The 26691-nt window shown below is 42.6% G+C and overlaps 3 protein-coding genes across 3 annotated transcripts in view; 2 read left to right on the forward strand and 1 right to left on the reverse strand.

Annotated features, from left to right (window-relative positions):
* Nucleotides 1-2132, forward strand: part of LOC125930582 (olfactory receptor 7G3-like) — an 8131-nt gene extending 5999 nt beyond the window's left edge. The window contains exon 2 of the mRNA XM_049642462.1: nucleotides 1189-2132. Within this exon, the coding sequence (XP_049498419.1) occupies nucleotides 1200-2132 (933 nt within the window). The 5' untranslated portion in view covers nucleotides 1189-1199. The remainder of the gene's footprint in view (nucleotides 1-1188) is intronic.
* The window catches only part of EIF3G (eukaryotic translation initiation factor 3 subunit G), a 767140-nt gene that overhangs the window by 160726 nt on the left and 579723 nt on the right, over nucleotides 1-26691 (reverse strand). The window lies entirely within an intron of this gene.
* ZNF317 (zinc finger protein 317) lies at nucleotides 10784-26481 on the forward strand. The gene is made up of 7 exons (XM_049642412.1): nucleotides 10784-10987; nucleotides 21008-21127; nucleotides 21833-21969; nucleotides 22395-22521; nucleotides 22976-23071; nucleotides 24544-24626; nucleotides 25062-26481. The coding sequence occupies exons 2-7, from the start codon at nucleotides 21097-21099 to the stop codon at nucleotides 26379-26381; spliced, it is 1794 nt and encodes a 597-aa protein (XP_049498369.1). The 5' UTR covers nucleotides 10784-10987; nucleotides 21008-21096; the 3' UTR covers nucleotides 26382-26481.

A 26691-nucleotide genomic window follows, 5' to 3' on the forward strand; every position in this document is an offset into this window, starting at 1 on the left:
AAGGGAAGGGAAGGGAAGGGAAGGGAAGGGAAGGGAAGGGAAGGGAAAGGAAGGGAAAGAATGTAATTATGAGAGAAAATAACCAGTTGTTCATAAAAAGCATTTGGTATTCTTGTTTTAAAGAACAGATAGGAATTTCCCCTATGGATATGACATTTCTTAAGCAGACACAATAACAAGACTCATTCAACCTTTTCTTATAATGTCTCTCATCCATTGTAGGCTGATGATAAATGACAAGTCACAAGTCCAGCAAAAGAAATTCCTTCGAAAAAGATAGGTCCCAATAGAATGATTTGACATTGGGGCACCTGGGTGGCTTGGTTGGTTAAGCATCTGACTCTTGATTTCAGCTCAGGTCACGATCTCACAGTTTGTGGCTTCAAGCCCCATGTCAGGCTCTGCGTTGGCAGTTTGGAGCCTGCTTGGGATTCTCTCTCCCTCACTCTCTGACCTTCCCCTTTTCTCTCTCTCTCAAAATAAATAAACTTAAAAAAATTTTTAAAGAATGATTTGATGTGATTGTAAAATAGAGAACATTTAAAGGAATGGGTTAATAGTGTTACTTCTCACACAAAGGCAATAGAGAATGTCAGATTATAATTTCCAGGATTACTTGAGATTTGCAATTATGAACAGAGTCAAGCAGTATAGGGTTGACTACACAGTTAAGATTTTCTGAGAAAATTAAGTCATCTAACCAGGTCTGATACTGTTTGAAGAAACTACAGAATCTAATCCTAGATTTTACTTAAAAAATTTTTCTTTTAAATGTTATTTATATTTGAGAGAGAGGGAGAGAGAGAGAGAGACAGAGTGTGAGTTGGGGAGAGACAGAGAGACACAGAGACAGAATCTGAAGCAGGCTCCAGACTCTGAGCTGTCAGCCTAGAGCCTGGGGCTTGAGCTCAGGAGAATGAGATCATGACCTGAGTGGAAGTCAGACATTTAACTGACTGAGCCATCCAGGCACCCCTTCATTTTTAATGTTAGCATTAGAAAAATGGATGATACATAGAAGTCACTCAATATTTACTTGGTGAAGGGAAAAAGGCGTAGACGAACCTGATGGGAAGAATTGTTTAAATATTACTAGAATTTAAAGCATAAATAAAAGATGTCTCTCAAGCAAGTGACGTCTGTGTGTCTGTTTCATCGTAACTAACTCCTGTCTCTAACTCAGCAGACACCTCAACAACATGGAATCAGAAAACCAGACAGAAGTATCAGAATTCCTCCTCCTGGGTCTCTCAGAGGATCCAGAACTGCAGCCCCTCCTGTTTGGGCTGTTCCTGTCCATGTACCTGGTCAGCGTGCTCGGGAACCTGCTCATCATCCTGGCCGTCAGCTCTGACTCCCACCTCCACACCCCCATGTACTTCTTCCTCTCCAACCTGTCCTTTGTCGACATCTCCTTCACCTCCACTATAGTCCCCAAAATGCTGGTGAACATCCCAACACAGAGCAAATCTATCACTTATGGAGGCTGTCTCATTCAAGTATACTTTTTCATGGTTTTTATATGTATGGACAATTTACTCCTAACTACGATGGCTTATGACCGCTATGTGGCCATCTGCCACCCTCTGTATTACAGGGTCATCATGAACCCTCGCCTCTGTGGCCTGCTGATTCTTCTCTCCTTGTTCATTAGCATTATGAATGCCCTGCTCCACAGTCTGATGCTGGTGCACCTGTCCTTCTGCACAGACTCGAAAATCCCCCATTTCTTCTGTGAGCTTGCTCAAATCCTTGAACTTGCCTGTTCTGATACCCTGATCAATAACGTCCTGGTGTATTTAGTGACTAGCCTGTTGGGTGTTGGTCCTCTCTCAGGGATAATTTTCTCTTACACCCGAATTATCTCCTCCATCTTGAGAATCCCATCAACTGGTGGAAAGTTCAAAGCTTTTTCCACCTGTGGGTCTCACCTGTCTGTTGTTTGCTTATTCTATGGGACTTGTGTTGGAGTCTACCTTAGTTCTGCATCTTCTCTCTCTGCCAGGAAGAGGGCAGTGGCCTCAGTGATGTACACAGTAGTCACTCCCATGATGAACCCCTTTATCTACAGCCTGAGGAACAGGGACATCAAGGGAGCCTTGAGGAAACTCATCTCTGGAATGTTTTCATGATTCTGTCATCTGACTTGTGTGTAGGCTTCTAGAATGAGTGAAAGGAAATGAAGTACTGGGTGTGCTAGAAATCCTGACTCCTCCCTAATTCAATTCTAGTCAAGTGGTTAATCCTGGCTCTCAAGTCAAGTCAAATAGCTTTATACTAAGGTCTACTGTCCTGTGTTTTAGCACCTGTCATTTATTAACTAAACTCTGAGTTCAATTCACCTATAAAATGAGAAGAGTAATTAATATTACATACCTGATTATTAACTCAATGCTATCTTAGGCTTGAAGCTAAATTTCTGTACCAGGCTAGCTCTATGGAGGGAACAATCTTTTTAAGTAGAAGTACTTTCTGGGCTCTGTTCTGTGTGCTCTCTGAGAGTGCCAGGGGGAGAATATCTGTATAAATAGAAGGCTAACTTTTGTCTCTATGGAAAACTTTTTGGTCTTTGTCTCTGGTTCCTGGCACAGAACTCCTTGGAATCTCCTAAGTGATAAGAGTGTTCTTGGTATGCTAATGAGATGACTCTTGGCTAAGTGGCTCCTTCATAGCTTCAGGGCAGGTTGCCAGTAAGACGGGGCAGTGATTAGAAGGAAATTTCAGCCCCAAACCCCAACCTCCAGGTGTTGGAGACTGACCCAATCACCAATGACCAATGATTCAAGCAATCAAACCTATGTAATGAAACCATGATTTAAAAAAAAAGACAGGGTTATGGGGCGCCTGAGTGGCTCAGTCGGTTGAGCGTCCGACCTCAGCTCAGGTCACGATCTCGCAGTCCGTGAGTTCGAGCCCCGCGTCGGGCTCTGGGCTGATGGCTCGGAGCCTGGAGCCTGCTTCTGATTCTGTGTCTCCCTCTCTCTCTGCCCCTCCCCCGTTCATGCTCTGTCTCTCTCTCTCTCTGTCTCAAAAATAAATAAATGTTAAAAAATTAAAAAAAATAATAAAAAGACAGGGTTCTGAGTTGGTGAATAAGAACACATCAAAAGTTCCAGGAGGGCGAAACACCCCAAACTCCACAAGGACACCAGCTCCTGTGTTCAGGACACTTCCAGACGCTGCTCTAGGTATCTCTTCATCTAGCTGTTTGTTACTATCCTTTAATATTCTTTGTTAAAAAGCAGTAATCTAATAAGTAACCTGTTTTCCTGAATTCTGTGAGCTGCTCTAGCAAATTCATTGAACCAGAGGAAGAGACTAAGGGAACCTCTGACTTACAGCTGGTCAGCCGGAAGCATAGGTGACAATCTGGACTGCAATTGGTATCTGAAGTGGGATGGGGCGGTTTGTGAGACTGAACCCTTAACCTGTGGGATCTGACACTAACTCCAGATAGATAGTGTCAGAACTAACTTGAATTGCAGGACACCAAGCTGGTAGCTAGAAAATGTGAGAATCATTTAGTCTGGGGGAAACACGCACACACACACACACACACACACACACACACACACAGACTTAGAGGCCAGAAGTATCCGAAGTAGGAAGTAGTTTTGAGTGTTGTGTGAGGTTAAAGGAGAATGCACAGGGGGAGGTGAGATTTTCTTTAGACCGACAAAGCCTACAATATTAACTGTATGGCCCATTACAGAAAATTTTGCTTCCTGCCCTTTTCTGGATCTCAGCTAAAATCTGAAGCCCTTTTTTCTGAATTTTTATAACTAAAATTTGACAAACTCCATATAAAAATCCTACAGGTTTGAGCTGCTGTTTTGAATACAAGTTAACAAATGAATAATGATCAGTAACTCCAAGGGGAAATCAAGATGCACTTCAAAATCCTCAGAGCCCATTTGATTTCTGCATCTCAGAAGAAGTTTAGGTTTTCAGACATGGTTGCCCAGCGTGTAAAGCCCTGGTTCTCAAAGCAGAGACAGGTAGCAATTTTTGTATTCAACCCCCTGCTCTTTGCCTGAACAGTAACTAGGTTTGGAGCCCAATGTACCGGTGTTGTGGGAGTGTCCCGCCCATTGGTGGATGTTTAGCTTGGTACCACCACTAGATGCCAGTAGCACCCAAACCAAACTGCTATGACATCCAATCCTTCATTGAGAACCACTGCTAAAAAAAAAAAAAAAAAAAAAATAATAAAAAATAAAAAAAAAAAAAAAAAAAAAAAAAAAAAAAGAAAGAGAAAAGTAAAAGAAAAGAAAAAGAGAAAGAAAAAGAAAAAGAAAAAGAGAAAGAAAAAGAAAAAAGTAAAAAGAAAAAGAAAAAAAATAATTGAAGACAGGTAAGATGTCTTAGAATAAACTAGTCATTTATATCTGTGGTTAAATATCAACATCAATGTGTAAAGGAGAATGAAATATTCAACTTTACCTGTGCTGCCACAAAACCAGGACTAGTAATCCCCCCACCTCCTACCCTTTTGAGTTCCAGAAACTACTTACTGCAAACACCCTCCTTTCCCCATTGTGACTAAGATAAGACTTACTGGTGACCCCACTGTTTATCTAGGACAAGTCCAGACACACACCCAGGAAATTCCCATTTCCCCCCCAAGATTTCTAACTTTCTATGCATGGTCTCCACTGTATATCTACAGCTTTTTATTTCTCCCTTCACCTGTGTCTCTCTCTGGGAATGTCTTAAAAAGCAGGAGACTCCACAAATTTCATAATGAGTATTGCCACAGCAAATGAAGTGGGGGCCATACCACTTCATTTCCCAAAACTTGCAACTGTGCTTCATCTAATGCTGCCATGAATGATAATTTGAGTAATCGTGATATCACTCTCTGCAGTGTGTCATCCATGCCTCGTTCCCCCTCACAAAGAGGTCATCAATGAGCTCCTCAAATATGTAACCAACCCAACCTCAGAGTCCTATATGAGAGCCTCTTTCTTGAGGTCATTTTGGTACCCTTTGTTCATTCAGATGACACACTGAATTTAGAATAACTTGAATAGAACTCAAGAAGGCAATATTTACAAAGGTATGGGTGGGGTTTAGGGAAATCAAAGGAGTAGTGTATGAAGAGAAGGCTGCATTACAGGAGTAGCGTTCTGAGGTGTGCAGCCAGCCCTTAGTGACGTACAGGAGGGGAGATGGGGCATACATACCCAAACCTCACTCTTCTTTCCTCTGATAACTTGCTAGTGCTTCCCATTGGCCCAACCCAATAGGAAGCCAGAGGGCAAAGAAATCTCTTGATGCAGTCTAAATAGATCAACCTTCCTGGGCAACAGGCCAGGGTAAAGTATGGGTTAGAGTAGCAAATAGAAAATACCCAACATCAGTAAGAAGCCATCAGAGAGATTTAAGCAGAGGACTAATATGTTCCAATTTAGGCTTCGAAAGGATTGCTCTGGTGGCTGGGTTCAATGTGGATAAGGGCAGAGGCAGGGAGACCAGATAGAAGACATTACAACAGTTTGGTAGAGTTGAAAGAGCTGTGGACAAAAAGGATAACAGTGTAGATGGTGAGAACTGGGCTGGTTCTGGATATATACTTTAAGTACACCATTGATATTTGCTGAGGTATGGGGTGTAAGAGAAAGAAAGGAGTCAAGAAGGACTCAAAGGTTTTTTGGCTTGAATTGTTTGTTAAGAGTTGCCACTTTTGTTTCCTGATGTCTATTTATTTTTGAGACAGAGAGAGACAGAGCATGAACAGGGAGGATCAGAGAGAGAGGGAGACACAGAATCTGAAACAGGCTCCAGGCTCTGAGCTGTCAGCACAGAGTCCAACACGGGGCTCAAACTCCCGCGAGATCATGATCTGAGCCAAAGTCAGATGCTTAACCAACTGAGCCACCCAGGCACCCCAAGAGTTGCCACTTTCTGAGATGAGGAAACCATAGAGCCTAGGGACCGAGGTTGAGTTAAGTTATAAAGTGAACAATAATATACATTCAGTGAATCACAATATACATATAACTGGATGAGTTTTCACAAACTGGTCACACTCATGTTGTCAGTATCCATTCAGATCAAGATATAGAACTCAACCAGTATCCAGGAAGCCCTCTGTTTCCCTGGCAATCAATGTCTCCCTGCCCCCTGGGTAATGACCCTCTGATGTCTAACAGAACAGATTACTTTGCCTGTTTTGAACTTTGTGTATCAGTGGAGTACATTATGTCCTCATTTGTGTCTGGCTTTCTTTTTTTTCTTTTTTAAGTTTATTTATTTATTTTGAGAGAAAGAGTACATGCAAGGAAGGGCAGAGACAGTGGGAGAGAGAGAGAATCTCAAGCAGTCTCCACACTGTTGGCAGAGTCTGACACGGGGCTTGATCCCATGAACCACGAGATTATGACCTGAGCTGAAATCAAGAGTCAGAGGGACATTCCACAGACTGAGCCACCCAGGCGTAAGGTGTCTGGCTTTCTTACTTAACTCATTATGTTTGTGATATTCATCTAGAATGTTACATATGGTGGCAGTTTGTTCATTCTTGGTTTGTGAATATGGTTACAGTTTATTTATTCATTCTACTGTTAATTGGCTCTTGTATAGTTTCCAATTTTTGGTTACTAATAACAATGCTGCCTGAATATTTCTGCACTTGTCTTTTGCTGAGGAGTGGAATTTCTGGGCTATGGGATATGCTTATGTGCAGCTGTAGTAGATTCCACCAGTTTTCCAGTGTGAATATGCCAAATTGCCCTCCCTGCAGCAACAGGAGTTCTGCTTCTTCTCTAGCATCACTAACACTTAATATTTTCAGTCTTCTTATAGCCATTCTGTTGAGTGAGTAGTGGTATCTCATTGTGGTAATCTAATTAGCATTTCCTTAACAAAGTCAAGAACCGTTTCCTATGTTTATTGGCCATTTGGACATCCTGTTTTGTGATGTGTCCAGATTTTTTTTTTTTTTTTTTTTTTTTTGCCTATTGTTAAGTCGAGTTGCCTTTTTCTTGTTAATTTGTAAAAGTTCTTTATATAGCCTGAGTATGAATTCTTTTGTAGATATATGTTTTTCGTCCACTTCATGGGTTGTTTTTTTAACTATCGGTGATGTCTTTTGATGAGCAGTTCTTAATTCTTTTTAATCAGTTCTTAATTTTAATGTGTTCCAGTTTATCAAATCTTTCTTTCCTTTGCCTCCTATTTAAGAAATATCTCTCAGGGTGCCTGAGTGGCTCGGGTAAGCGAGCCGTGATCTCACGGTGGGTGAGTTCGCGTCCCGCATGGGGCTCTGTTCTGACAGCCTGTTTGGGGATTCTCTGTCTCCCTCTCTCTGCCCCTTCCACACTCTCTCTCTCTCTGGAAAAATAAATAAATTAATTTAAAAAAAGAAATATCTGCCTATTCCAAGCGATGAAGTCATATTTTTCTTCATATTTTTTGTTTTGCCTCTCAATGATTTTGATTTTTGTGTACAGTATGAGAATGGACCCATCTTTACTGAAAATTTGGTCCTGGTCCCGCTGCAGTCATTAGTTTTATACACCAGGTGGCGCTGTTCTCTTGCATTGGTCAGGTTTTTACTCCTGCATCAAACCCAAAGGAGTTTGGGGGTTTAACTCCACTTACATAAAGTTCAAAAAACAGGCAAAACTCTTCCACGATGTGTAGGAGAGGGTGAAAAAATCTTCCCTTCTACCTTTCTAGGTTCTTGGATGGAGCTCTGTAGCAAAAGGCAGATTAACAAGAGAAAACATGTAAATTTGATTTTCTACTTGACACGGGAGCCTTCATAAGGCAATGAAAGCACAAAGAAGTTAAGATAGGCATTTTTATGCAAAGTTTGATGAAGAGTAGAAAGTAGTGGGAAAATGTGATAGGACAAATGGATATAGGTTTCAGGGTAGCACACTGAGGGAAATTTAGTGATCCTGTTCATTCGGACTCCTCTCTGCATCACTTCATCTTCAGAGATAAAGATACTCCTTTCCTCTGGTACAGAAAGGACATCTATCACTTGAACATCTTACGATGTGATTCAGGGGAAGGTCAGAGAGTCCTTCCTGAGCCAGCTGTTTCTCAAATTCTTTCACCTTAACGTGTTCAATATGGTAAGGTGCCATATTTTAGGGCAGTTGTATTCTAAGTCCTATCAGATATCACAAGAATTCATAATAGGGTTTTTCTTGGAAGATAAGGGGTTGTAGTGACAAGAACCATGAAAGAGGTTCTGGATTTCTGGTAATTTTCTTTTTAAAAACCCTGGGTAGCAATTGCATAGGCATGTGCCCTTTGTAGATTTTATGATTTGTGCATAGGTGTGTTCACTTTTAAAATTTATTTACAGGGGTGCCTGGGTGGTTCAGCCCATTAAGCACCTGACTCTTGATTTCAGCTCAGGCCATGATCCCAGGGTCCTGGCTCTATGCTGAGTGTGGAGCCTGCTTAAGATTCTCTCTCTCCCTCTCCCCCTCCCCTGCTCATGCATGCATGCTCTCAATAAATAAATAAATAAATAAATAAATAAATTTTAGTCACAGACTTTCTGAATGTTTGCTATACTTCAACAAATAATTTTAAAAATAAATAAAAGTCCACTTTAAGTATGTCTTTCCAGCTTCACTAGGCAGTGTGAATAACTAAAAGCCATTTACACAGGCAGGGCGGGGGGAGTGTTCACCAGGATTAACTCATCAATTGTGAAAATTAATAAAAGGAAACTTCATTTAGAATGGAATCTGGAAGGTGGGGAGTCAATGGGGTGCTCTCAGCCCTATCCCTCATTGTCAGTTGCAGACTAAACAAGAAGAGAGGCACCTAGCAAGTTCATATCACTTTACTAACCCAGCAAGAAGATAAAAGGTTTTCTCCTGTCCCGTTAACAGCCCAGCCAATGAGACACTATCACCACTCAGTCAATGAAAATGCACTATACTTCAAAATACCAGTTTACGCTCATGGATTTTTTATGACAGCCTTCTCAACTTCCTGCTTTCCTTTATCAAAGAGCATTCGTTCCTTAGTTCTATGGACTCCTTAGCTTATTTGTCCAGGATTGCAATTCTCTGCTATTCCCAAATAAGTACCCCCTCCTTCTTTGCTGCTAAAATAACTGACAGTTTCATTTTTTAAGGTTAACATATTTTTTTAATTTTATCTTTTATTTTTTAAATTTTACATCCAAATTAGTTAGCATATAGTGAAACAACGATTTCAGGAGTAGATTCCTTAATGCCCCTTACCCATTTAGCCCATCCCCCCTCCCACCACCCCAAGGTTAACATATTTAAGTTTATTTATTTCAAGGGAGAGAGAGACTCCAAAGCAGGCTCCAGTGCTGCCAGCACAGAGCCTGATGTGGGGCTCAAACTCAGGAACCGTGAGATCATGACCTGAGCCAAAATCAAGAGTCAGTCACTCAACCAACTGAACCACCCCTGCACTCCAGATTAACATATTTTATCTCCCTACAATAGTCCTATCTTTCTATAGAAACACAATGTGCGTGAAGTTTTTCCAACCTTCGGGTGCTGTTTTCCTTGACAATACTTCCCACTGTTTGAGAAATATTGCAGAAACCTCCTACTCTTAATTTTGAAGAGTTAGGTGAGTGGTATTTTCCCCTTTCATTCATTCCATCAATTAATTCTTGTGAGTTTACTGGGATTCAGCACTGATTAGACAAATTGATCCTGATCCAGCATTGTTTACTGATTTTAAATACCCACTTTCTGTTTTTATGACTCCAGGTCCTGCCTGAATCCTAACTGAATCTTTTTCCTTTTTTCCTCTTCTGTGCTGGCTCCAGATATCTAAGATGTGACCCTTTACCCTCTCTGGAATCTCTCTGGAGTTTCCCCAGTCTTGACCCCAAGGATCCTCTGCCCCAGGTCTTACCATCTTTGCTTGCCTCTCTGCAAAGTGGGCTTGGCTTGTTTTGTGCCCTTCTTGACCCTATACAACAATAATCAGATTACTTACTTTTCCCATTTGAGTCTCACAATTTAGAAGCCAGCTCATTTACACAGAAGGGACAGACTATAGGCAACATACTGCAGTTGCCTGCCTTAGTGGAGTTGGGATTAGAACTCATGCTAAGAGGCAGGCATGGACTGCTTGCACTCCTCCTGGGCTCACCTTGCCTCGATAAACACCCTCACTGGCAGCTGGGTCTCCTAACTTTCTAGTTCAGGTATTATAAAAGAGGAACACAAAATGCTAATCTGGACTTTTCTAAGTCCCGACACTACCTCTCTTGATTCTGGAACAAGGAAAACTTTTCCTTTTTTTTTGGCAAAGTGATCAGGCTCTGGGGTGACGGTCAAGGTAGAACGGAACATTCCCTGGTGGACAGGACAAATCAAAAGGTTGAGGGTTTTGTCAAGGTTTACAGTGGACAAGTGGGAAGATGGGGTTGCTATTATTTGAGGTTGAGAGGGTGAAGTCAGGAGTTTGATGATTTGTGGCATTTTAAAATATCTAAGTGGAGAGTGCACGTCTCATACCATCTGGAATCCAGGGTAGAGGTGGGGGGCTGTGGGTGGAAATTTGAGCCTTGAGTGTATAAATAGTTCTAACACGGTGAGATTCGCTGCTACCACCAAGAGAATGATTATAAGACGAAAAGAAACCCGAGAACTGGGTTCTGGGACACTGAAACAGTTGGAAGTTGGGAAATGTGGATCGTTAGACTCCAGTTGGGCACCACCGCCATAACCGTCTAAACTCGAGAACTACATCTCCCAGAACCCTCTCTGCCCCAGGCTTCCGAGTTAGAAGCCGCCTTTGAAGTCCCGCGAGAGTTAGAAGGCGGAAGTGAAGCGGAAGCCATTGCTCTCGGGAGGCGATTGCGGCTATACACATGGGCAGAGGAGGCGTCCATCGCGGCTTTCTCCCGGTTGTTGGGGGCTCTCCACTTCCCTGCTACAGACCGCACCTGCTGTATGAACTTGACGTCCTTTCAGCGGCAGCTTCCGTGACCTCCATTCCACCCAATTCTAACGTCAGCCTTGTAAGCCCCAATTTCCTCACTTAACCCTTTACCCTCGGTCTTCCCGAGGACACGAAAGGCCCATAAGGCAGGGAGGAGTAATTGGGGACAGAGACCTGGGACCGGAAAGCCAGGCAGCCCGGTGAGGAGTGTGCTTTAGACTCTGATCAACGACATGAAATGCTGGTACGCGAGGACTGAAATTTAGGACCGCTGTGTTTAGGACAAGGGGAGGCACTGATGATCTGGTTTAAAAAAAAAAAAAAAAAAGACCCCTTGGGGTGGAGAGGGAGAGGCCCCGCCCAGGTGAATTCAGGACTTTATGGTGGGGTCTGTCCGGAACGGGAGACCGGGAGGGTAATACCTTCCTTTTCTTTTGCGGTCCGTTTTGTCCAATATTAATAGAGGCACACCGGCTTCCTATTAACATTTGTATTGAATGTTAAATCTTATATTTAAAACTTTTCCGTGAACTTCCCTGTTATTTTAGTTGACTGGTGTAAACAGCCTATAACTGGATTTAAAAGTTCACTTCAAAAAAAAAGTTCACCTCAACGTTCTGTTATTTAACCTGAGAGTTAGTCCATTAACATTTATTGTGATTACTATTTTGCATTGATTTTTACTATCTTATTGTGGTTGCTATTTATCCTTTTCCTTTCAAATATTTTTTTTTTAATTTTTTTTAAACGTTTATTTATTTTTGAGACAGAGAGAGAGCATGAACGGGGGAGGGTCAGAGAGAGAGAGGGAGACACAGAATCGGAAACAGGCTCCGGGCTCCAGGCTCCGAGCTGTCAGCACAGAGCCTGACGCGGGGCTTGAACTCCCGAACCATGAGATCATGACCTGAGCCGAAGTCCGACGCTTAACCGACGAAGCCACCCAGGCGCCCCTCAAATATTTTTCAACGTTTATTTATTTTTGGGACAGAGAGAGACAGAGCATGAACGGGGGAGGGGCAGAGAGAGAGGGAGACACAGAATCGGAAACAGGCTCCAGGCTCCGAGCCATCAGCCCAGAGCCCGACGCGGGGCTCGAACTCACGGACCGTGAGATCGTGACCTGGCTGAAGTCGGACGCTTAACCGACTGCGCCACCCAGGCGCCCCTATATTTTTTAATTGGAATATAAAACATGCAAAAAAAGTATGAAAACACTCTTTGCAAAAAAAAAAATATGAAAACACACACTCTTAAAAGGACAGTGGTAAAGCGAATCTACAAACCAGACCAAGAAGGAGATTATGAAACATCGAACCTGTGTGGTCATTCCTGCATCCCCTTCATTCCCCATAAATTCCTTTAAGGATTTTACTGTTTATATGTTTTTCCAAAAATGCATTTCCTAATTTGGTAATTATTTGTGAATGGACTCACTCAAGTGCTTTCAGAGACGTTCTTTTTTCCATTAATGCAAGTACACTTTTTTTTTTTTTTAATTTTTTAATGTTTATTTTTGAGAAAGACTGTGTGAGCGGGGGAGGGGCAAAGAGATGGAGACAGAATTGGAAGCAGGCTCCTGGCTCCAAGCTGATTCGGGGCTGGAACTCACAAACCGTGAGATCATGACCTGAATGGAAGTCTACCGCTTAACCGACTGAGCTACCCAGGCGCCTCTGCAAGTACACTTTTTAATTTAGAGATTTTTAAGTACCTTGTAGATGAAGTGCATACACTTACCCATTCATTTTCAGACACTTCATGGCTTAAATTTTAGGGTCAGTTTAGAGTTCCCGATACTTGCGTTTTCTTTTTCCTTTTTTTTTTTTTTTTTTTTTTTTAAGTTTATTTGTTTAGAGAGAAAGAAGAGTGAGAGCATGGGAAGGGCAGAGAGAGAGGGAGAGAGAGAATCCCAAGCAGGCTCCGCGCTGTCAGCACGAGCTTGAAGCGGGACTGGACCTCATGAACCCTGAGATCATGACCTGAGCTGAAACCAAGAGTGACACTTAACCGACTGAGCCCCCCGAGCACCCATGGAGTTTTTATTTTCAAGTTGTGTTGAATATGTATGTGAGTTTTTATAATGTTGGCATTATTTCATTGAATCTTACAATTAATCTTGTTATATCTATTTATTGATATAGAATGTTTGCTTGTATATTCTACAATGCTTTTCAATGAAGTTTCAAAGGATTTAAGGAGTTGGGGCAGCTGGGTGGCTCAGCTGGTTGAGTGTCCAACTTCAGCTCAGGTCATGATCTTGTGGTTCATGAGTTCAAGCCCCACATCCAACTCTGTGCTGACAGCTCAGAGCCTGGACCCTGCTTCAGACTCTGTGTCTCCCTCTCTCTCTGCCCCTCCCCTGCTCCCACTCTGTCTCTATCAGAAATGAATAAATGTTAAAATTTTAATAAAGGATTTAAGGAGTGTGTGTGTGTGAGAGAGAGAGAGAGGGAGAGTTTTGTTGTTAGATTTATTTGTAGGATCTTTGTTTTTAGTACTTAGGAATTTTTTTTTTTTCCCAAGGGCTTGGTGTATTGAATTTGGGTTGGTTTTTGTGTAGTGTTTTGAATGTTCTTCATAGACAGTTTTATCCTCTGTAGAATAAATAGTAACTACTATTATTTTCCGTTTGCATCATTCATTTTTTATTATTTACTTTGCTGGACTCGCTGGAGACTTCTGGTATCATTGAATGGAGTTTGGGCAGCAAACTCTAGGTAGTCCCATTTTTCCCCCCCAACCTTGAAGATAATTGACTTTTTATGTTGGTCGAAGCTTTTTTTTTTTTTTTTTTTTTTAAAGATAGTAAAGGAAACTCCCTTCTTTTCCTAGTTTAAGAGTTTTTTCTCATGAAAGGTAGGTTTAGGCTTTTAACAAGTGAATTTTTTTTTTTCTGGAATCTGCTTTGATATCTGTTTATCTGTATATTTCTAGTACCTTAAACAGTGCCTGACTTGTGGTACTACTGTTGTGCATTGAATGCATGAATGAATAGTGTGATTTTCTTACTTGTCTGGTAATGTGGCAAATTAAATCAATTGGTTTTCTAATGGTTCATGACATTTGCGTTGGTAAATAACTTACTTGTAAAGGTAGGCACTACTGTATCATTTTTGGCTTCCATTTGCTAGTGTGTTCAGAGATTTGGATCCGTGTTTGAGTAAAATTGGCTTGTAATTTTCCTTTTCTGTTTCAGGTTTATGCCAGTCTCATAAAATGGGGTGGGAATATTCCATTTTTTCTAAACTCTGGAATATTTTGCCTAAGAATAGAATCACTTGTTCTGCAAAAGGGAGCTGCACCAGGAAAAAACCATTTAGGTCTGGGGTTCTCTTTGTGGAAATTTTTTGAGCAGTTGTTTCTTTGTTTCAGTTCCTTTAAAGGTCATAGGGCATCCAAGTTCTTTATTTCTTTATGGTCAGTAAAATTTCTTTAGGGATTTACTCATTCCTTCTAAGGTTTAAATTGTATAGTCAAAGTCGTTAATGTTTTTATTATATTTTTAATGTTTGTTACATCTGTAACATAATCTGGTTTTTCATTCATAGATTTTCCTTTTTTAAAAATAAAATAAGTCCTGCCAGAATTTTGTGAGTTTTGTTTTTCTTAGAGAACTTTTGCCTTGATTGAACGACTTCATCATATGTATGTCTTTCATCTCATAACTTTCTGCTCTTTATAATTTTCTTCTTTTTACTTTTTTGCAGCATTTCTTTCCAGTTTCTAACATTGGATACCTGTCGCGTTCCAAAGAATTTCAGTGTATTTTATTATATTTCAGTTATAAATATTATGTATTATGACTTCTTTGACACGTGAATTATTTAGAATTTTTTTCTTTTTTAATACTCATTCCTGTGACATTTTTCTCGTTACCCTTTGGACACTGTTTGCTAACTTCATTGCATTGTTTTCAGAGATAGATGCCATTTTCTGAGACACGTTGTACCTGTGTGGTTGGAGTTTATAGTAGCTAGGGTATACTGTTTCGTCTTGTTCAGTATGCATATAGTTACTGAATCATCTGCTTGAACCGTGTTAGTGAGACCTCTGGTGGTGGCTTTATCCATGCTCCTTAGACTTCAGTCTTTTTTTATTTTTTATTTTTATTTTTTGAGTAGGCTCCATGCCCAGCATGAAGCCCGGTGCGGGACTTGAATTCACCACCCTGAGATCAAGACCTGATCTGAGATCAAGAGTTGAACGCTTAATCACCTGAGCCACCCAGGCGTCCCTGTCTTTGTGTGTGTGTGTGTGTGTGTGTGTGTGTGTGTGTGTGTGTGTATTTGAGGCTGTTAAAACACATATATGTGCGCATATGTATATATACATATATATAGGGTTTTTTTCTTGAATTATACCTCTTTTCGTTACGTAATACCTCAGTTTTCTCTGAACCTTTTTGCCTTAGTTCTTTCTGCCGGATACTAATGTATTTAAACCAGATTTAAAAGAAAAGTGTGTGTCTTGTATATCTTCTTTTTATTTCCATTCTTGCTATATCTTTATGTTTTAGATGTCTGTTGTAAACAGCATATAGCTTGATTATTTGTTTAAAAAATTTTTTGATGTTTGTTTATTTTTGAGAGAGAGAGAGAGAGACAAGAGTGTGAGCAGGGGAGGGGCAGAGAGAGAGGGAGACACAGAATCCAAAGCAGACTCCAGGCTCTGAGCTCTCAGCACAGAGTCTGACGTGGGGCTCAAACTTACGAACTGCAAGGTCATAAGCTGAGCCGAAGTTGGACACTTAATGGACTGAGCCACCCAGGCGCCCCTAACTGGGTTGTTTTTAACCTGTTTTGAGAATATCTATATTTTAGTTGGAGTATTTAGTCTATTAAATCTTGTGTGTTAACATATTTGCCTGTTGAATTTGTCCTTTTTTATTTTTCCTTTCCTCTAGCTTCCTTTGATTTGAATATTTTTTCATTTCACTTTTTTTCCTCCGTACATTTTGATTTTATATCCATATTTATTTACCCTGAAGAGGTTAGCCTTAGAAGAGAGAGCAGACATCTCCTCGTTTGTAATAGGAGAGGAGGAGAGTATCACAGATCGGTTTTGGGAGGAATTTTGTTAGAACTTTATAGAAACCAGAAAGTTAGAAACACTCCTGTTAACTTTTTAAAAGTAAAGTATAATTTACCGTGAAGACAGTGCACAGATACTAGATCACTTTGATGAATTTTTTGACAGTTGTGTACATCGTGTAACCACTAGCTAAAAATAAATGTGAAGAATATTTCAGTTGCCTCAGAAAGTTCCACTTGCTTCTTCAGTTTCTCCATCTCATGCTCTTCCACCGAGGCAGCCGTTGTTTTTTTTTTACTTCTATCGACTGAAATAAACAAGTTTTGCTAACAACCTAAATAAGTCCACCTACTCGTGGATGTCCTATGACTGGAATCGTAGAGCATTTTTTGTGTATAGTTTGTATTGGTCAGCGTCGTGGAGTTTCCACTGTGTTGTGTGTCTCAGTAGTTAGTGTTCGTTCAGTAATATTCCATTGCACATACCACAGTGTGTTTATCCGTTCTGTTGTTGATGGATATTTAGATTGTTTGCAGTTTGGGGCTATTATGAAACCAGATTGCTGTGAACATTTTGTATGAGTCTTTGTAACGTGTTTTAAAATTTTTCTCTTGGGGCGCCTGGGTGGCTCAGTCGGTTAAGCGTCCCACTTCGGCTCAGGTCATGATCTCACGGTCCGTGAGTTCGAGCCCCCCGTCGGTCTCTGTGCTGACAGCTCGGAGCCTGGAGCCTGCTTCCGATTCTGTGTCTCCCTCTCTCTCTGACCCTCACCCGTTCATGCTCTGTCTCTCTCTGTCTCAAAAATAAATAAACATTAAAAAAATTTTTTTTTTAAAAAATAAAAAAATGAAATTTTTCTCTTGGGTAAATATCTGTGAGTGGAATGGCTGAGTCAAATGGTAAAGAAACTGGCAAAATGTTGTCCAAAGTAGTTGAACCAGTTCAACCTCAGCCACCCATCCTTGCCAACGTTTGATGTTGGCAGTCTTTTTTATTTTGGCCACTCTAGAGGGTTAAAATGCTGTATCTTTAGTTTTGTTTGCATTCATCTGATAACTAATGACGTTGAATACCTTTTGACAAGTTTGTTACATTTGTCATTACATTTTGTGCTTTAGCTTTTTTTTGTTGAATTGGTTTTTTAATTTTGTTTTATAGGAGTTCTTTATGTAATCTGAATGTATGAGCTCTTTGTGAAGTGTATGTACTACAATTATATTTTTTAAGTGTATCTTGTGAGAGAGACAGAGAGAGAGAGAGAGGGAGAGGGTGCATGCATGCACACACACGAGCAGCGGTGAGGGGCAGAGAGAGAGGGAGAGTGAGAATCCCAAGCAGGCTCTGTGCACTGTCAGCACGGAGCCCAATGCAGGGGCTTGATCCCATGATCCACAAGATCATGACCTGAACTGGAATCAAGAGCCAGACACCCCATACTACAAATATTTTTTCCCAATCTGTGGCTTGCTATTCATTTTGTTTAAGGTTTATAGCAGCTTTATACATAATTGCGCAACTGTTTTTTTTGGAATTGAGTTATAATTGACAAAACGTTAGTTTTAGGTGTACAGTGTAATGATTTGATATTTGTGTGTATTGTGAATTGAACACCACAATGAGTCTCTAGTTAACATCATTGCCATACAGAGTTACATTTTTTTTTCTTGTGATGAAAACTTTCCAGATCTATTCTCTCAGCTACTTTCTTTTTTTTCCCTCGAAGTATAACAAACACAACGTTACAGTAGTTTGGGTGCAAAAACCTATTCTGTGCTCACAAGTGTAGCTACCATCTGTGACCATCCAGTGTGTTACAATATCTTTGATTATATTCCTTATCGTTACCCTTCTCTAGCGACTTTTAAATATATACTACAGTATTAATAACTAGTCACCATGCTGTGCATTGTATCTCCATGATTTACTCATTTTATAACTGGAACTTTGTGCCTTTTGATGCTTTTCACCCATTTCACCCACCCTCTGATTCAGGCAGTCTGTTCTTTGTATCCATGACCTATTTTGTTTTGTTTTTTGAGATTCCACATAGAAGTAAAAATAGATATTTAGCTCTTTCTGTCGGATTTATTTCACTTTGCGCAATGCCCTCAAGGTGAATCCATGCTAGCAAATGGCTAGAGTTCATTTTTTTTTAAAGTTTATTTACTTATTTTGAGAGAGAGAGAGAGTGAGAGAGAGAGAATCCCAAACAGGCTCTGCACTGTCAGTGCAGAGCCCAATGCGGGGCTCTATCTCATGAACCATGAGATCATGACCTGAGCTGAAATCAATAGTTGGATGTTTAACCCACTGAACCATCTGGGCACCCCACTTGTAAGATTCTTTTATGTGTTTCAGATATTAACTCTTTATCAGATATATGATTTGCAAATATTTTTTTGTTAGGTTGCCTTTAAAAAAAATTTTTTTTTAATGTTTATTCATTTTTGAGAGAGAGAGACAGGGCACTAGCAGGGGAGGGGCAGAGAGAGGGGGAGACACAGAATCCAAAGCAGGCCCCAGGCTCTGAGCTGTCAGCACAGAGCCTGACATGGGGCTTGAACTCACAAACCGTAAGGTCTTGACCTGAAGTCAGACACTTAACCGACTGAGCCACCCAGGCACCATGCCTTTTCATTTTGTTGATGGTTTCCTTTACTGTACAGAAGCTTTTTAGTTTGGTGCAGGCGCACTTATTTTTGTTTTTGTTTTCTTTGTTTTCCGTGTCAAATCAGAATTGGCAAGACCAGTGTCAGGGAGCTTACTGCCTATGTTTTGTTTCAGCTTTGTGGTTTTGGGTCTTACATTCATGTCTTTAATCATTTTGAGTTCATTTTTGTGTATGATGTAACATAGTGGTCCAGTTTCATTCTTTTGCATGTGGCCATCCAGTTGTCCCAACATTATTTATTAAAGAGACTGTCCTTTCCTTGTATATCCTTGGTTCCTTGTCATAAAGTAATTGACTGTGTATGTGTGCCTTTATTTCTGGGATCTCATTTCTGTTTCATTGATCTTTGTGTGTTTTATGCTAGACTATTAATTTTCTTCATGATTTTGTTTGAAAATTTGTATTTTTGGTAAAGGCCAATTTAATGATTTATTAATATTCTGTGTCTAGACTAAAATACTGTTGTGTAACTTAAGGTTGTTAAAATATTTTCTATGGTTTTTATGTTGTGGTTTCTGTTTCATCTCAGAAAGGTTTTTAATTCAAGTTGTTGCTTATGCAGTGATAAAAGAATGTAAAGTTCCTGTTACCCATTGAGTTCTTTCAGTGGCATTTTTTTTTTTTTTTTTAAATAATGTCTACACCCAGCGTGGAGCTCAAACTCAGGACCCTGAGATCAAGAGCTACATGGTCTCCCAACTGGAACCAGCCAGGTGCCCTTGGTACCATTTGTTTGTTTAATGTTTGTTTATTTTATTTTATTTTATTTTATTTTATTTTATTTTATTTTATTTATTTTTTTAATGTTTTTATTTATTTTTGAAGGATAGAGAGACCGAGCATGAGCAGGGGAGGAGCAGAGAGAGAGGGAGACATAGAATTTAAAGCAGGCTCCAGGCTCTGAGCTGTCAGCCCAGAGCCCGACGCGGGGCTTGAACTCACGAACTGGGAGATCATGACCTGAGCCAAAGTCGGACGCTTAGCCGACTGAGCCACCCAGGCGCCCCTAATGTTTGTTTATTTTTGAGAGAGAGCACACATGTGAGCTGAGGAGGGGTAGAATGAGAGGGGACAGAGGATCTGAAGCAGGCTCTATCCAGTCTCTGAGCTGTCAGGACAGAGCCTGATACAGGGCTCAAACTCATGAATCATGAGATCATGACCTGAGCCGAAGTGGGACGCTTAACCACTCAGTACCATTTGTTAAAAAGACTGCTTTCCCTACTGAATTGCTTTGTTCTCTTAATGAAAATCGTTTGTACACATGTAGGTTTGTTTCTAACTCTGTTCTGTTCTAATGACCTGTTTGTCTGTTACTTATTCCATCCATTACTGTGATAAAGTTAGTACAAATCCTCTACGTTTGTTTTTCTTTCTTAACATTGTTCCTGCTCCTCTAGATCTTTTGCATTTTGGTTCACATTTTAGATTTGGTCTGTAAACTCATTTTTTTTGGGGGGGGGATTACTGTGAAATGAAAATAAGATTACTTGTTGAAAGCGTAATGATGAGACAGTTTTTGATTTGGGAAAAACTGGCAAGATTTCTACACAGTTTTTAGGCGACTGGAAGGTCAGGTTGCCTGGTAGGCTTTTCTTGAATATAAATACTCCTTTTGCAGCTGAGTTTGGGAGGTTACCAGTTGTGTGCAGACTGGTCTTGCCAATTACCTTCAGAGAGGAGGTGAATGGTTGGAATGAATCATCCAAGGTTGGTCCTTTGGCTGGTAGGAATTAATATGGGCAGAGAGTCATAGAAGTGACGGATATTGATGATGACTTCCTGCTGGGTAGGCGGGGTGGTGAGAGGAGGAATTTGCTGTTAGAGAGCAAGATGGAAGCAGCATGGGTGGCCTGGAATCCTCTCTCAAGTGAGAGAGGTCGTGTGAGAAGAGTGTTGGAGAAGAGGTTTTTGTTCAGAGAGATTTTGGAATCATTGCCTGCGAGGTGAAGCTGATTCCAGTGATGACACGGCCTGGGCTGTGGCCAGGGTGTGTGTGTGGGTGTGGAGTGAGTGGCCAAAAGGCACTGGAGGTTGGAACGCATGGCTATAGGTGGACCGACCCCACGGCTACTAGAACCATCCTAAACCATGGTAAGCCTTGAAGTTGAAAGGAAGACAAGTCTGGAGCCCAAGTGTTTAACAAGTAAAGGAGTCTGATGGAGTTGTGCTTGGCAACAGATCACACGGGAGAGTGGATCTGAATCTTATTAGGCACATCAGGGACCTTCTCCACATTGGCCCAGAGGACTCACCTGAGTAAGATAAAGGCCCAAGATCAGACAGAACTTGCTGCTCCAAAGAAGAGATGGTGGAAAACCAAAGTCAGAATTGTCCTGTGAGCGGAGAGGTGGGAAGTCTTTGTCCTACTGGTCTTTTTCTCATTTACTACAGATGCCTGCTCGAAGAGTCCCGTGACAGCGAGAGGGAAGCCTCCTGCTGCCAGTGCCCTATTCTGGCAGATTGACTGTCATTCTCACAGGATGGCAGCTCCTGGTCTGTCTCCCACGTGTGGTAAGTTCCTGGGGTGATAATGAGTGCCCTCAGAAGTCATGCGTAAGTGGCCCCTGGACTTCCCGGAGATCAGGGGTGTGCATGGCTAGGGGGAGGTCTGCCAGGAAGGGTGGAGGAACTGACAAGGGGTGGGGGCAGAGTCGTGGGAGCCCCCCACGTGACTGTCTGACTTGTGGGTTTGGGTGAAGTAGGGATTGTGTGTGGTTGGTGTGTAAGGAAAGACAGGTCGTGGGTAACCCTGTTACCTATTTATTATTACTGTTATCGTTATTATTAAATATTTTATCTGTAAGTAATCTCTACTCCCAGCATGAAGCTCAGACTCATAGCCCTGATATCAAGAGTTGTGTGCTCCACTGACTGAGCCTGCCAGACACCCCTGTTTTGTTTTGTTTTTAGTTATATTTATTTATCCCGTATTACTGTGAAAAATCTGAGCCAAGTAAACGCTCTCCCTGCTAGAGCTTTAATTTCTTCACTCATTGGTTGAGAGCGTGTATTGCTTTTTTATGGGTATGTCAGCCTGCCGTCCTTTCCCCTGTCCCTGAGTGGGGCAGGGCCCCTCTGGCCTGTTACAAGACATGGTGTGTGTGAGACAGACGAGGATAGGCACTGCACACCTAGCATACTTCCAGTTGCATGGGCAGCTTCCTGATCTGTGAGTGTCGGGCAGGCTTTAATCCTCATGGATCCACTCCTCTCCAGCTGCATCCATCCAGGACCCTGCCTATATCCAGGAGTCAGAGATTCATCCCTCCAGAGAGCATTCCTGTCCCCAGGATGTGGACCTGTTTGCTTGCAGTGGCCTGGAGCCTCCTGTGCCAACCAGTGTGGGTTCTCAGGTAGAAGATTTCTGGGCCCCTGGGGGTGGGAGAGGCACTTCCCTAGGATGCCCCCAGTGCCACCTGTTAGAGTTCTTTTAGAGCCTCACCCAGGCTGATCACTGCCTGATCAGGGCACAGGAGAAAAAGCCAGAGACAGGTGCAAGGCCGTCCTGGTATCAGGGACGTAAGGGGAAATGACTAACGTAGCAGGTGTTTCTCTCATAATACAACTCAGAATGCTCAGGCCAGGCTAGAAGTGGAGAGATTTGGTCCCAGGTCAGCAATGTTGCATGTGATGCGATGAGATCACCTCCTAGTGAAGAGTCCCCAGAGCCACATCTGGAAGTCCTGTGTTCAGAGTCTCTCATGCCCAGCCTCAGTCCATCTCTGTGGACACAGATGGGACGGTTTCTTACTGACCCCAAATATGTGTGGTGATTCAGGAGTCAGTGACTTTCCAGGACGTTGCTGTGGACTTTACTGAAAAGGAATGGCCCTTGCTGGATTCTTCACAGAGAAAACTGTACAAAGATGTGATGTTGGAGAACTATAGCAACCTTGCTTCAGTGGGTAAGGCTGGACTCATTTCTCTGTTCGTGTGGCAGATGTTTTTGTTTTAAGTACTTGCTGTGACCCAGGGACTGTGGGGATTTGGAACACAACGTGAACAAGCCGTCCTGATACCCCCCCCCCCCCCCCGCCCCCCATGGTGACCCCCAACAGCCGAGACCTGCCCATTGCATTGACCGTGGAGGTCAGCAAGTGTGTCTGAGCCTGGGCATAGGTTTCTGAGTTGAGCAATCTTCATTCTTTTGAAGGGCAAAGCGTGTCGGTGTTTGTGGCTTTGTGTTTTATGAAAGCCTTTCACTGTGTTTCTTAGAAATTGGGCACCACCATTTCGCTGCTCCTAAGTCAGACTTGTCCACCTTCAGAGCACTGAAGATCAAAACATTGACCCCAGCCTAACGGAAGGGGTTGTCCTCTGCACGATCCTCCCCCAACATGTGTCTTTCCCCGTGAGTAGGGTATCAGGTGGGCAAACCCAGCCTTATCTCCCACTTGGAACAAGAAGAGGAGCTGAGGACAGAGGAGAGGGGACTTCACCGAGCCACATCTCCCGGTAAGCACCAGGCAGACATGGGTGCTTCTGGGCACCTGATTTACTCAGTGATGCCAGGCAGGGAGGTCCATGAGGAAATGTCAGCCAGGGAAATCTGAGAATGCCCCTTCTTCATTTTCGCACAAGTCCTTTGGTCTCACTCTCCTCTCCTATGTATGTACGTCTGTGTTTCTTCCTTTTCTCTTCCTTTTATCTATCTGCTGACTGACTTATTCACTTATTGGTTTACTTACTTTCCACTGAGATACTGTTAATTTCAGGTGTACAACATAGTGACTCAATTTTTGTATGTATTGCAAAGGGATCACCACAGTAAATCTGATTAACATCCGTCACCACACAGGTACAGAACAATTTTTTTCTTGTGATGAGAACTTTTAAGATTTACTGTCCTAACAACTTTTTTGTTAAATTTATTTTGAGAGAACGAGTTGGGGAGGGGTGGAGAAAGCATGAGGGAGAGAGAATCCCAAGCGGACTCTGCACCCTCAGCGCAGAGCCCGACGTGGGACTCGATTCCGTGAACAATGAGACCATGACCTGAGCCGAAATCAAGAGTCAGACATTTAACCAGCTAAGCCACCCCACTCCCCTCTTAGCAATTTTCAGTATAATACAGACTTATTAATTATAGTCACCATGCTGTACCCTACAGCCCAGGACTTACTTGTTTCCCAACTGGAAGTTTGTACCTTTTGACCCCCTTCACACCTATTTTGCCCACCCACCACCTCTGACAACCATCACAGTGTTCTCTGTATCCACGAGCTCAGTTCTTGTGTTTTGTTTTGTTTTGGGGGGTGGTAGTTGTTTTGTTTTGTTTTGTTTTTTTAGATTCTACACAGAAGTGAGATCATGCAGTCTGTCTCTGTCTTATCTTAGCATTATGCCCTCAAGACCCATCTGTGTGGTTGAGTAGGAAGAGTTCCTTCTTTTTATTCTTTTACGGCTGAATAATAATCTACTGTGTGTATACACCACATTTTCTTTATTCATCTGTCAAAGGACACTTAGATTGATTCCATACCTCGGCTATTGTAAATAGTGTTGTTGTGAACATGGGGGTGTGGATATCTTTTCAAGGTAGTGTTTTTGCTTTCTTTGGGTAAATCCCCAGAAGCAGAATTGCTGGGCTTCGTGTGTAAATTTGACCTGTCCACGTGAGCTTTGTCCCATTCTTTCATACTCTGCACCCCTGATTGTACCCTTCTGTTGTTATCCGTGTTACTCTTTGAAGAGTTATTCCTTAGTGAATCTAGTTAAGTGTCTCCTCCGCCATCACCAGGTATCTCACAGAGCCACAATGCACAGGCATTTTTATCCCCATGTGTGTTCTTCCTTTCAACATCGCTTTTCCTTCTTTAAGGTTAGTTTTGCAAAGAAATCCCGTTTTCATCAGCTGTCATCTCACTGTTTTCTTTCTCCAGCCAACATTTCTTTCCTCAGGTTAATATTTTTCCAATTTGTTGCAGATTGGGAGACTCCATCTAAAAGCAAATGGTCCATTCTCATGGAAGACATTTTTGGCAAGGAAACACCCCGTGGTGTGACAGTGGTAAGGTTTTCTTGGGATGATCCCTGGTTTTCCGGATGGGAGAAGGCTGGGGCAGCCTGTTAGAAAAGCAGCTCAGGAACCAGCGAGTGGTATTCCCTGAGAGGCACCTGTTTCAGACACTGTTTCTCACAGCTTTGGGGGAAAACCCTAAACCTAGCCTCAGATAATGAGCGTTGGGGTTCAATTCAGGTTTAAACAGTAAACAGTAAAAGCTTTGTGAACGTTACTCATGTGGGGCCTCAGGGCGTAGCCTCCACCGTTTCATTTGCTAGACCCCAAGTGGGACGTGAACAGTACTGTTGCACTCTAGTCACAGCGTCATTGGTCATAGGGCCTGTTTCTACTCCTGTGAGTGTACATGGGGAGGACTGGATGGCTCTTAGGGGCGTGGGGAGCTGTGGGAAACGCCCTAGTCACTCCTCTCTCAATCATCAGGAAAGAACACGTCTTGGGGAGAAACCCGCCGAGTACACTCACCTGTTTGAAGTCTTCAGCATGGGCACCCACCTTACCCAGCAAATGGGAAGGCACCCTGGCAAGAGGCCCTATCACCGGCGGGACTGTGGGGCGGCCTTTAAGAACAGGTCACCTCTAACCCAACACGTGAGCATTTACAACGGGAGAAAAATGCACGAATGCCACCAGTGCCAAAAAGCCTTCACGACGAGTGCTTCCCTCACGCGGCACAGGAGGATCCACACTGGGGAGAAGCCCTACGAGTGCAGCGCCTGCGGGAAAGCCTTCAATGACCCCTCTGCCCTTCGGAGTCATGCACGAACTCACCTCACGGAGAAGCCCTTTGACTGCAGTCAGTGTGGAAACGCCTTCCGAACCCTCTCCTCCCTGAAGATACACATGAGAGTTCACACCGGGGAGAGACCTTACAAGTGTGATGAGTGTGGGAAGGCGTATGGCAGGAGCTGCCACCTCATTGCACACAAACGGACACACACTGGAGAGCGACCGTATGAATGTCACGACTGTGGGAAAGCCTTCCAGCATCCCTCACACCTCAAAGAGCACGTCCGAAATCACACTGGAGAGAAACCCTACGAATGCACACAGTGTGGGAAAGCCTTCCGATGGAAGTCGAACTTCAACTTGCACAAGAAGAACCACATGGTGGAGAAAACGTACGAGTGTAAAGAATGTGGGAAATCCTTCGGCGATCTCCTGTCACGGAGGAAGCACATGAGAATTCATATTGTGAAGAAACCCATCGAATGTAGACAGTGTGGGAAGGCGTTCAGAAACCAGTCCATCCTGAAGACGCACATGAATTCCCACACCGGAGAGAAGCCGTATGGGTGTGATCTGTGTGGGAAAGCCTTCAGTGCAAGCTCAAACCTGACCACACACAGGAAAATACACACTCAGGAGAGACGCTATGAGTGTGCCGTGTGCGGGAAAGTGTTTGGGGATTACTTGTCCCGGAGGAGGCACATGAGTACTCATCTCGTAAAGAAACGTGTTGAGTGCAGGCAGTGTGGGAAAGCCTTCAGAAACCAGTCCACCCTCAAGACACACATGAGAAGTCACACAGGAGAGAAGCCGTACGAGTGCGATCACTGTGGGAAAGCCTTCAGCATAGGTTCAAACCTGAACGTGCACAGGAGGATACACACTGGGGAGAAGCCCTACGAGTGCCTGGCCTGCGGGAAGGCCTTCAGCGACCACTCATCGCTTCGCAGTCATGTGAAAACTCACCGGGGAGAGAAGCTCTTCGTGTCTTCTGTGTGGAAAAGGCTCCAGTGATGCGTCTGCCTTCAGGGAAACACGAGAGCTCAGATGGGGCCCAGTTGGTGTCATGGCTGGGAAAGACTTGTTTTTCCTCATCACTGTGGGCATTCACGAGAACTCATGCTAGGGGGCAAAACTATACCTGTGGTATGCAGGAGTCAGGTGCGCATTCAGCTCTTAAAAATAAAAAATGAGAACTTAGGGAGAGAGACCGTAGCTTGGTATTTTATGTCAGAATGACCTTAGCACCACCAGCACCTTCTGGGCATACGAGCGAGCGCACCAGGGACTTACTGGTCTCACACCGTATTCTTGATGAACAAAA

Source organism: Panthera uncia, chromosome A2, assembly GCF_023721935.1.
Source record: "Panthera uncia isolate 11264 chromosome A2, Puncia_PCG_1.0, whole genome shotgun sequence".
Taxonomy (NCBI): domain Eukaryota; kingdom Metazoa; phylum Chordata; class Mammalia; order Carnivora; family Felidae; genus Panthera; species Panthera uncia.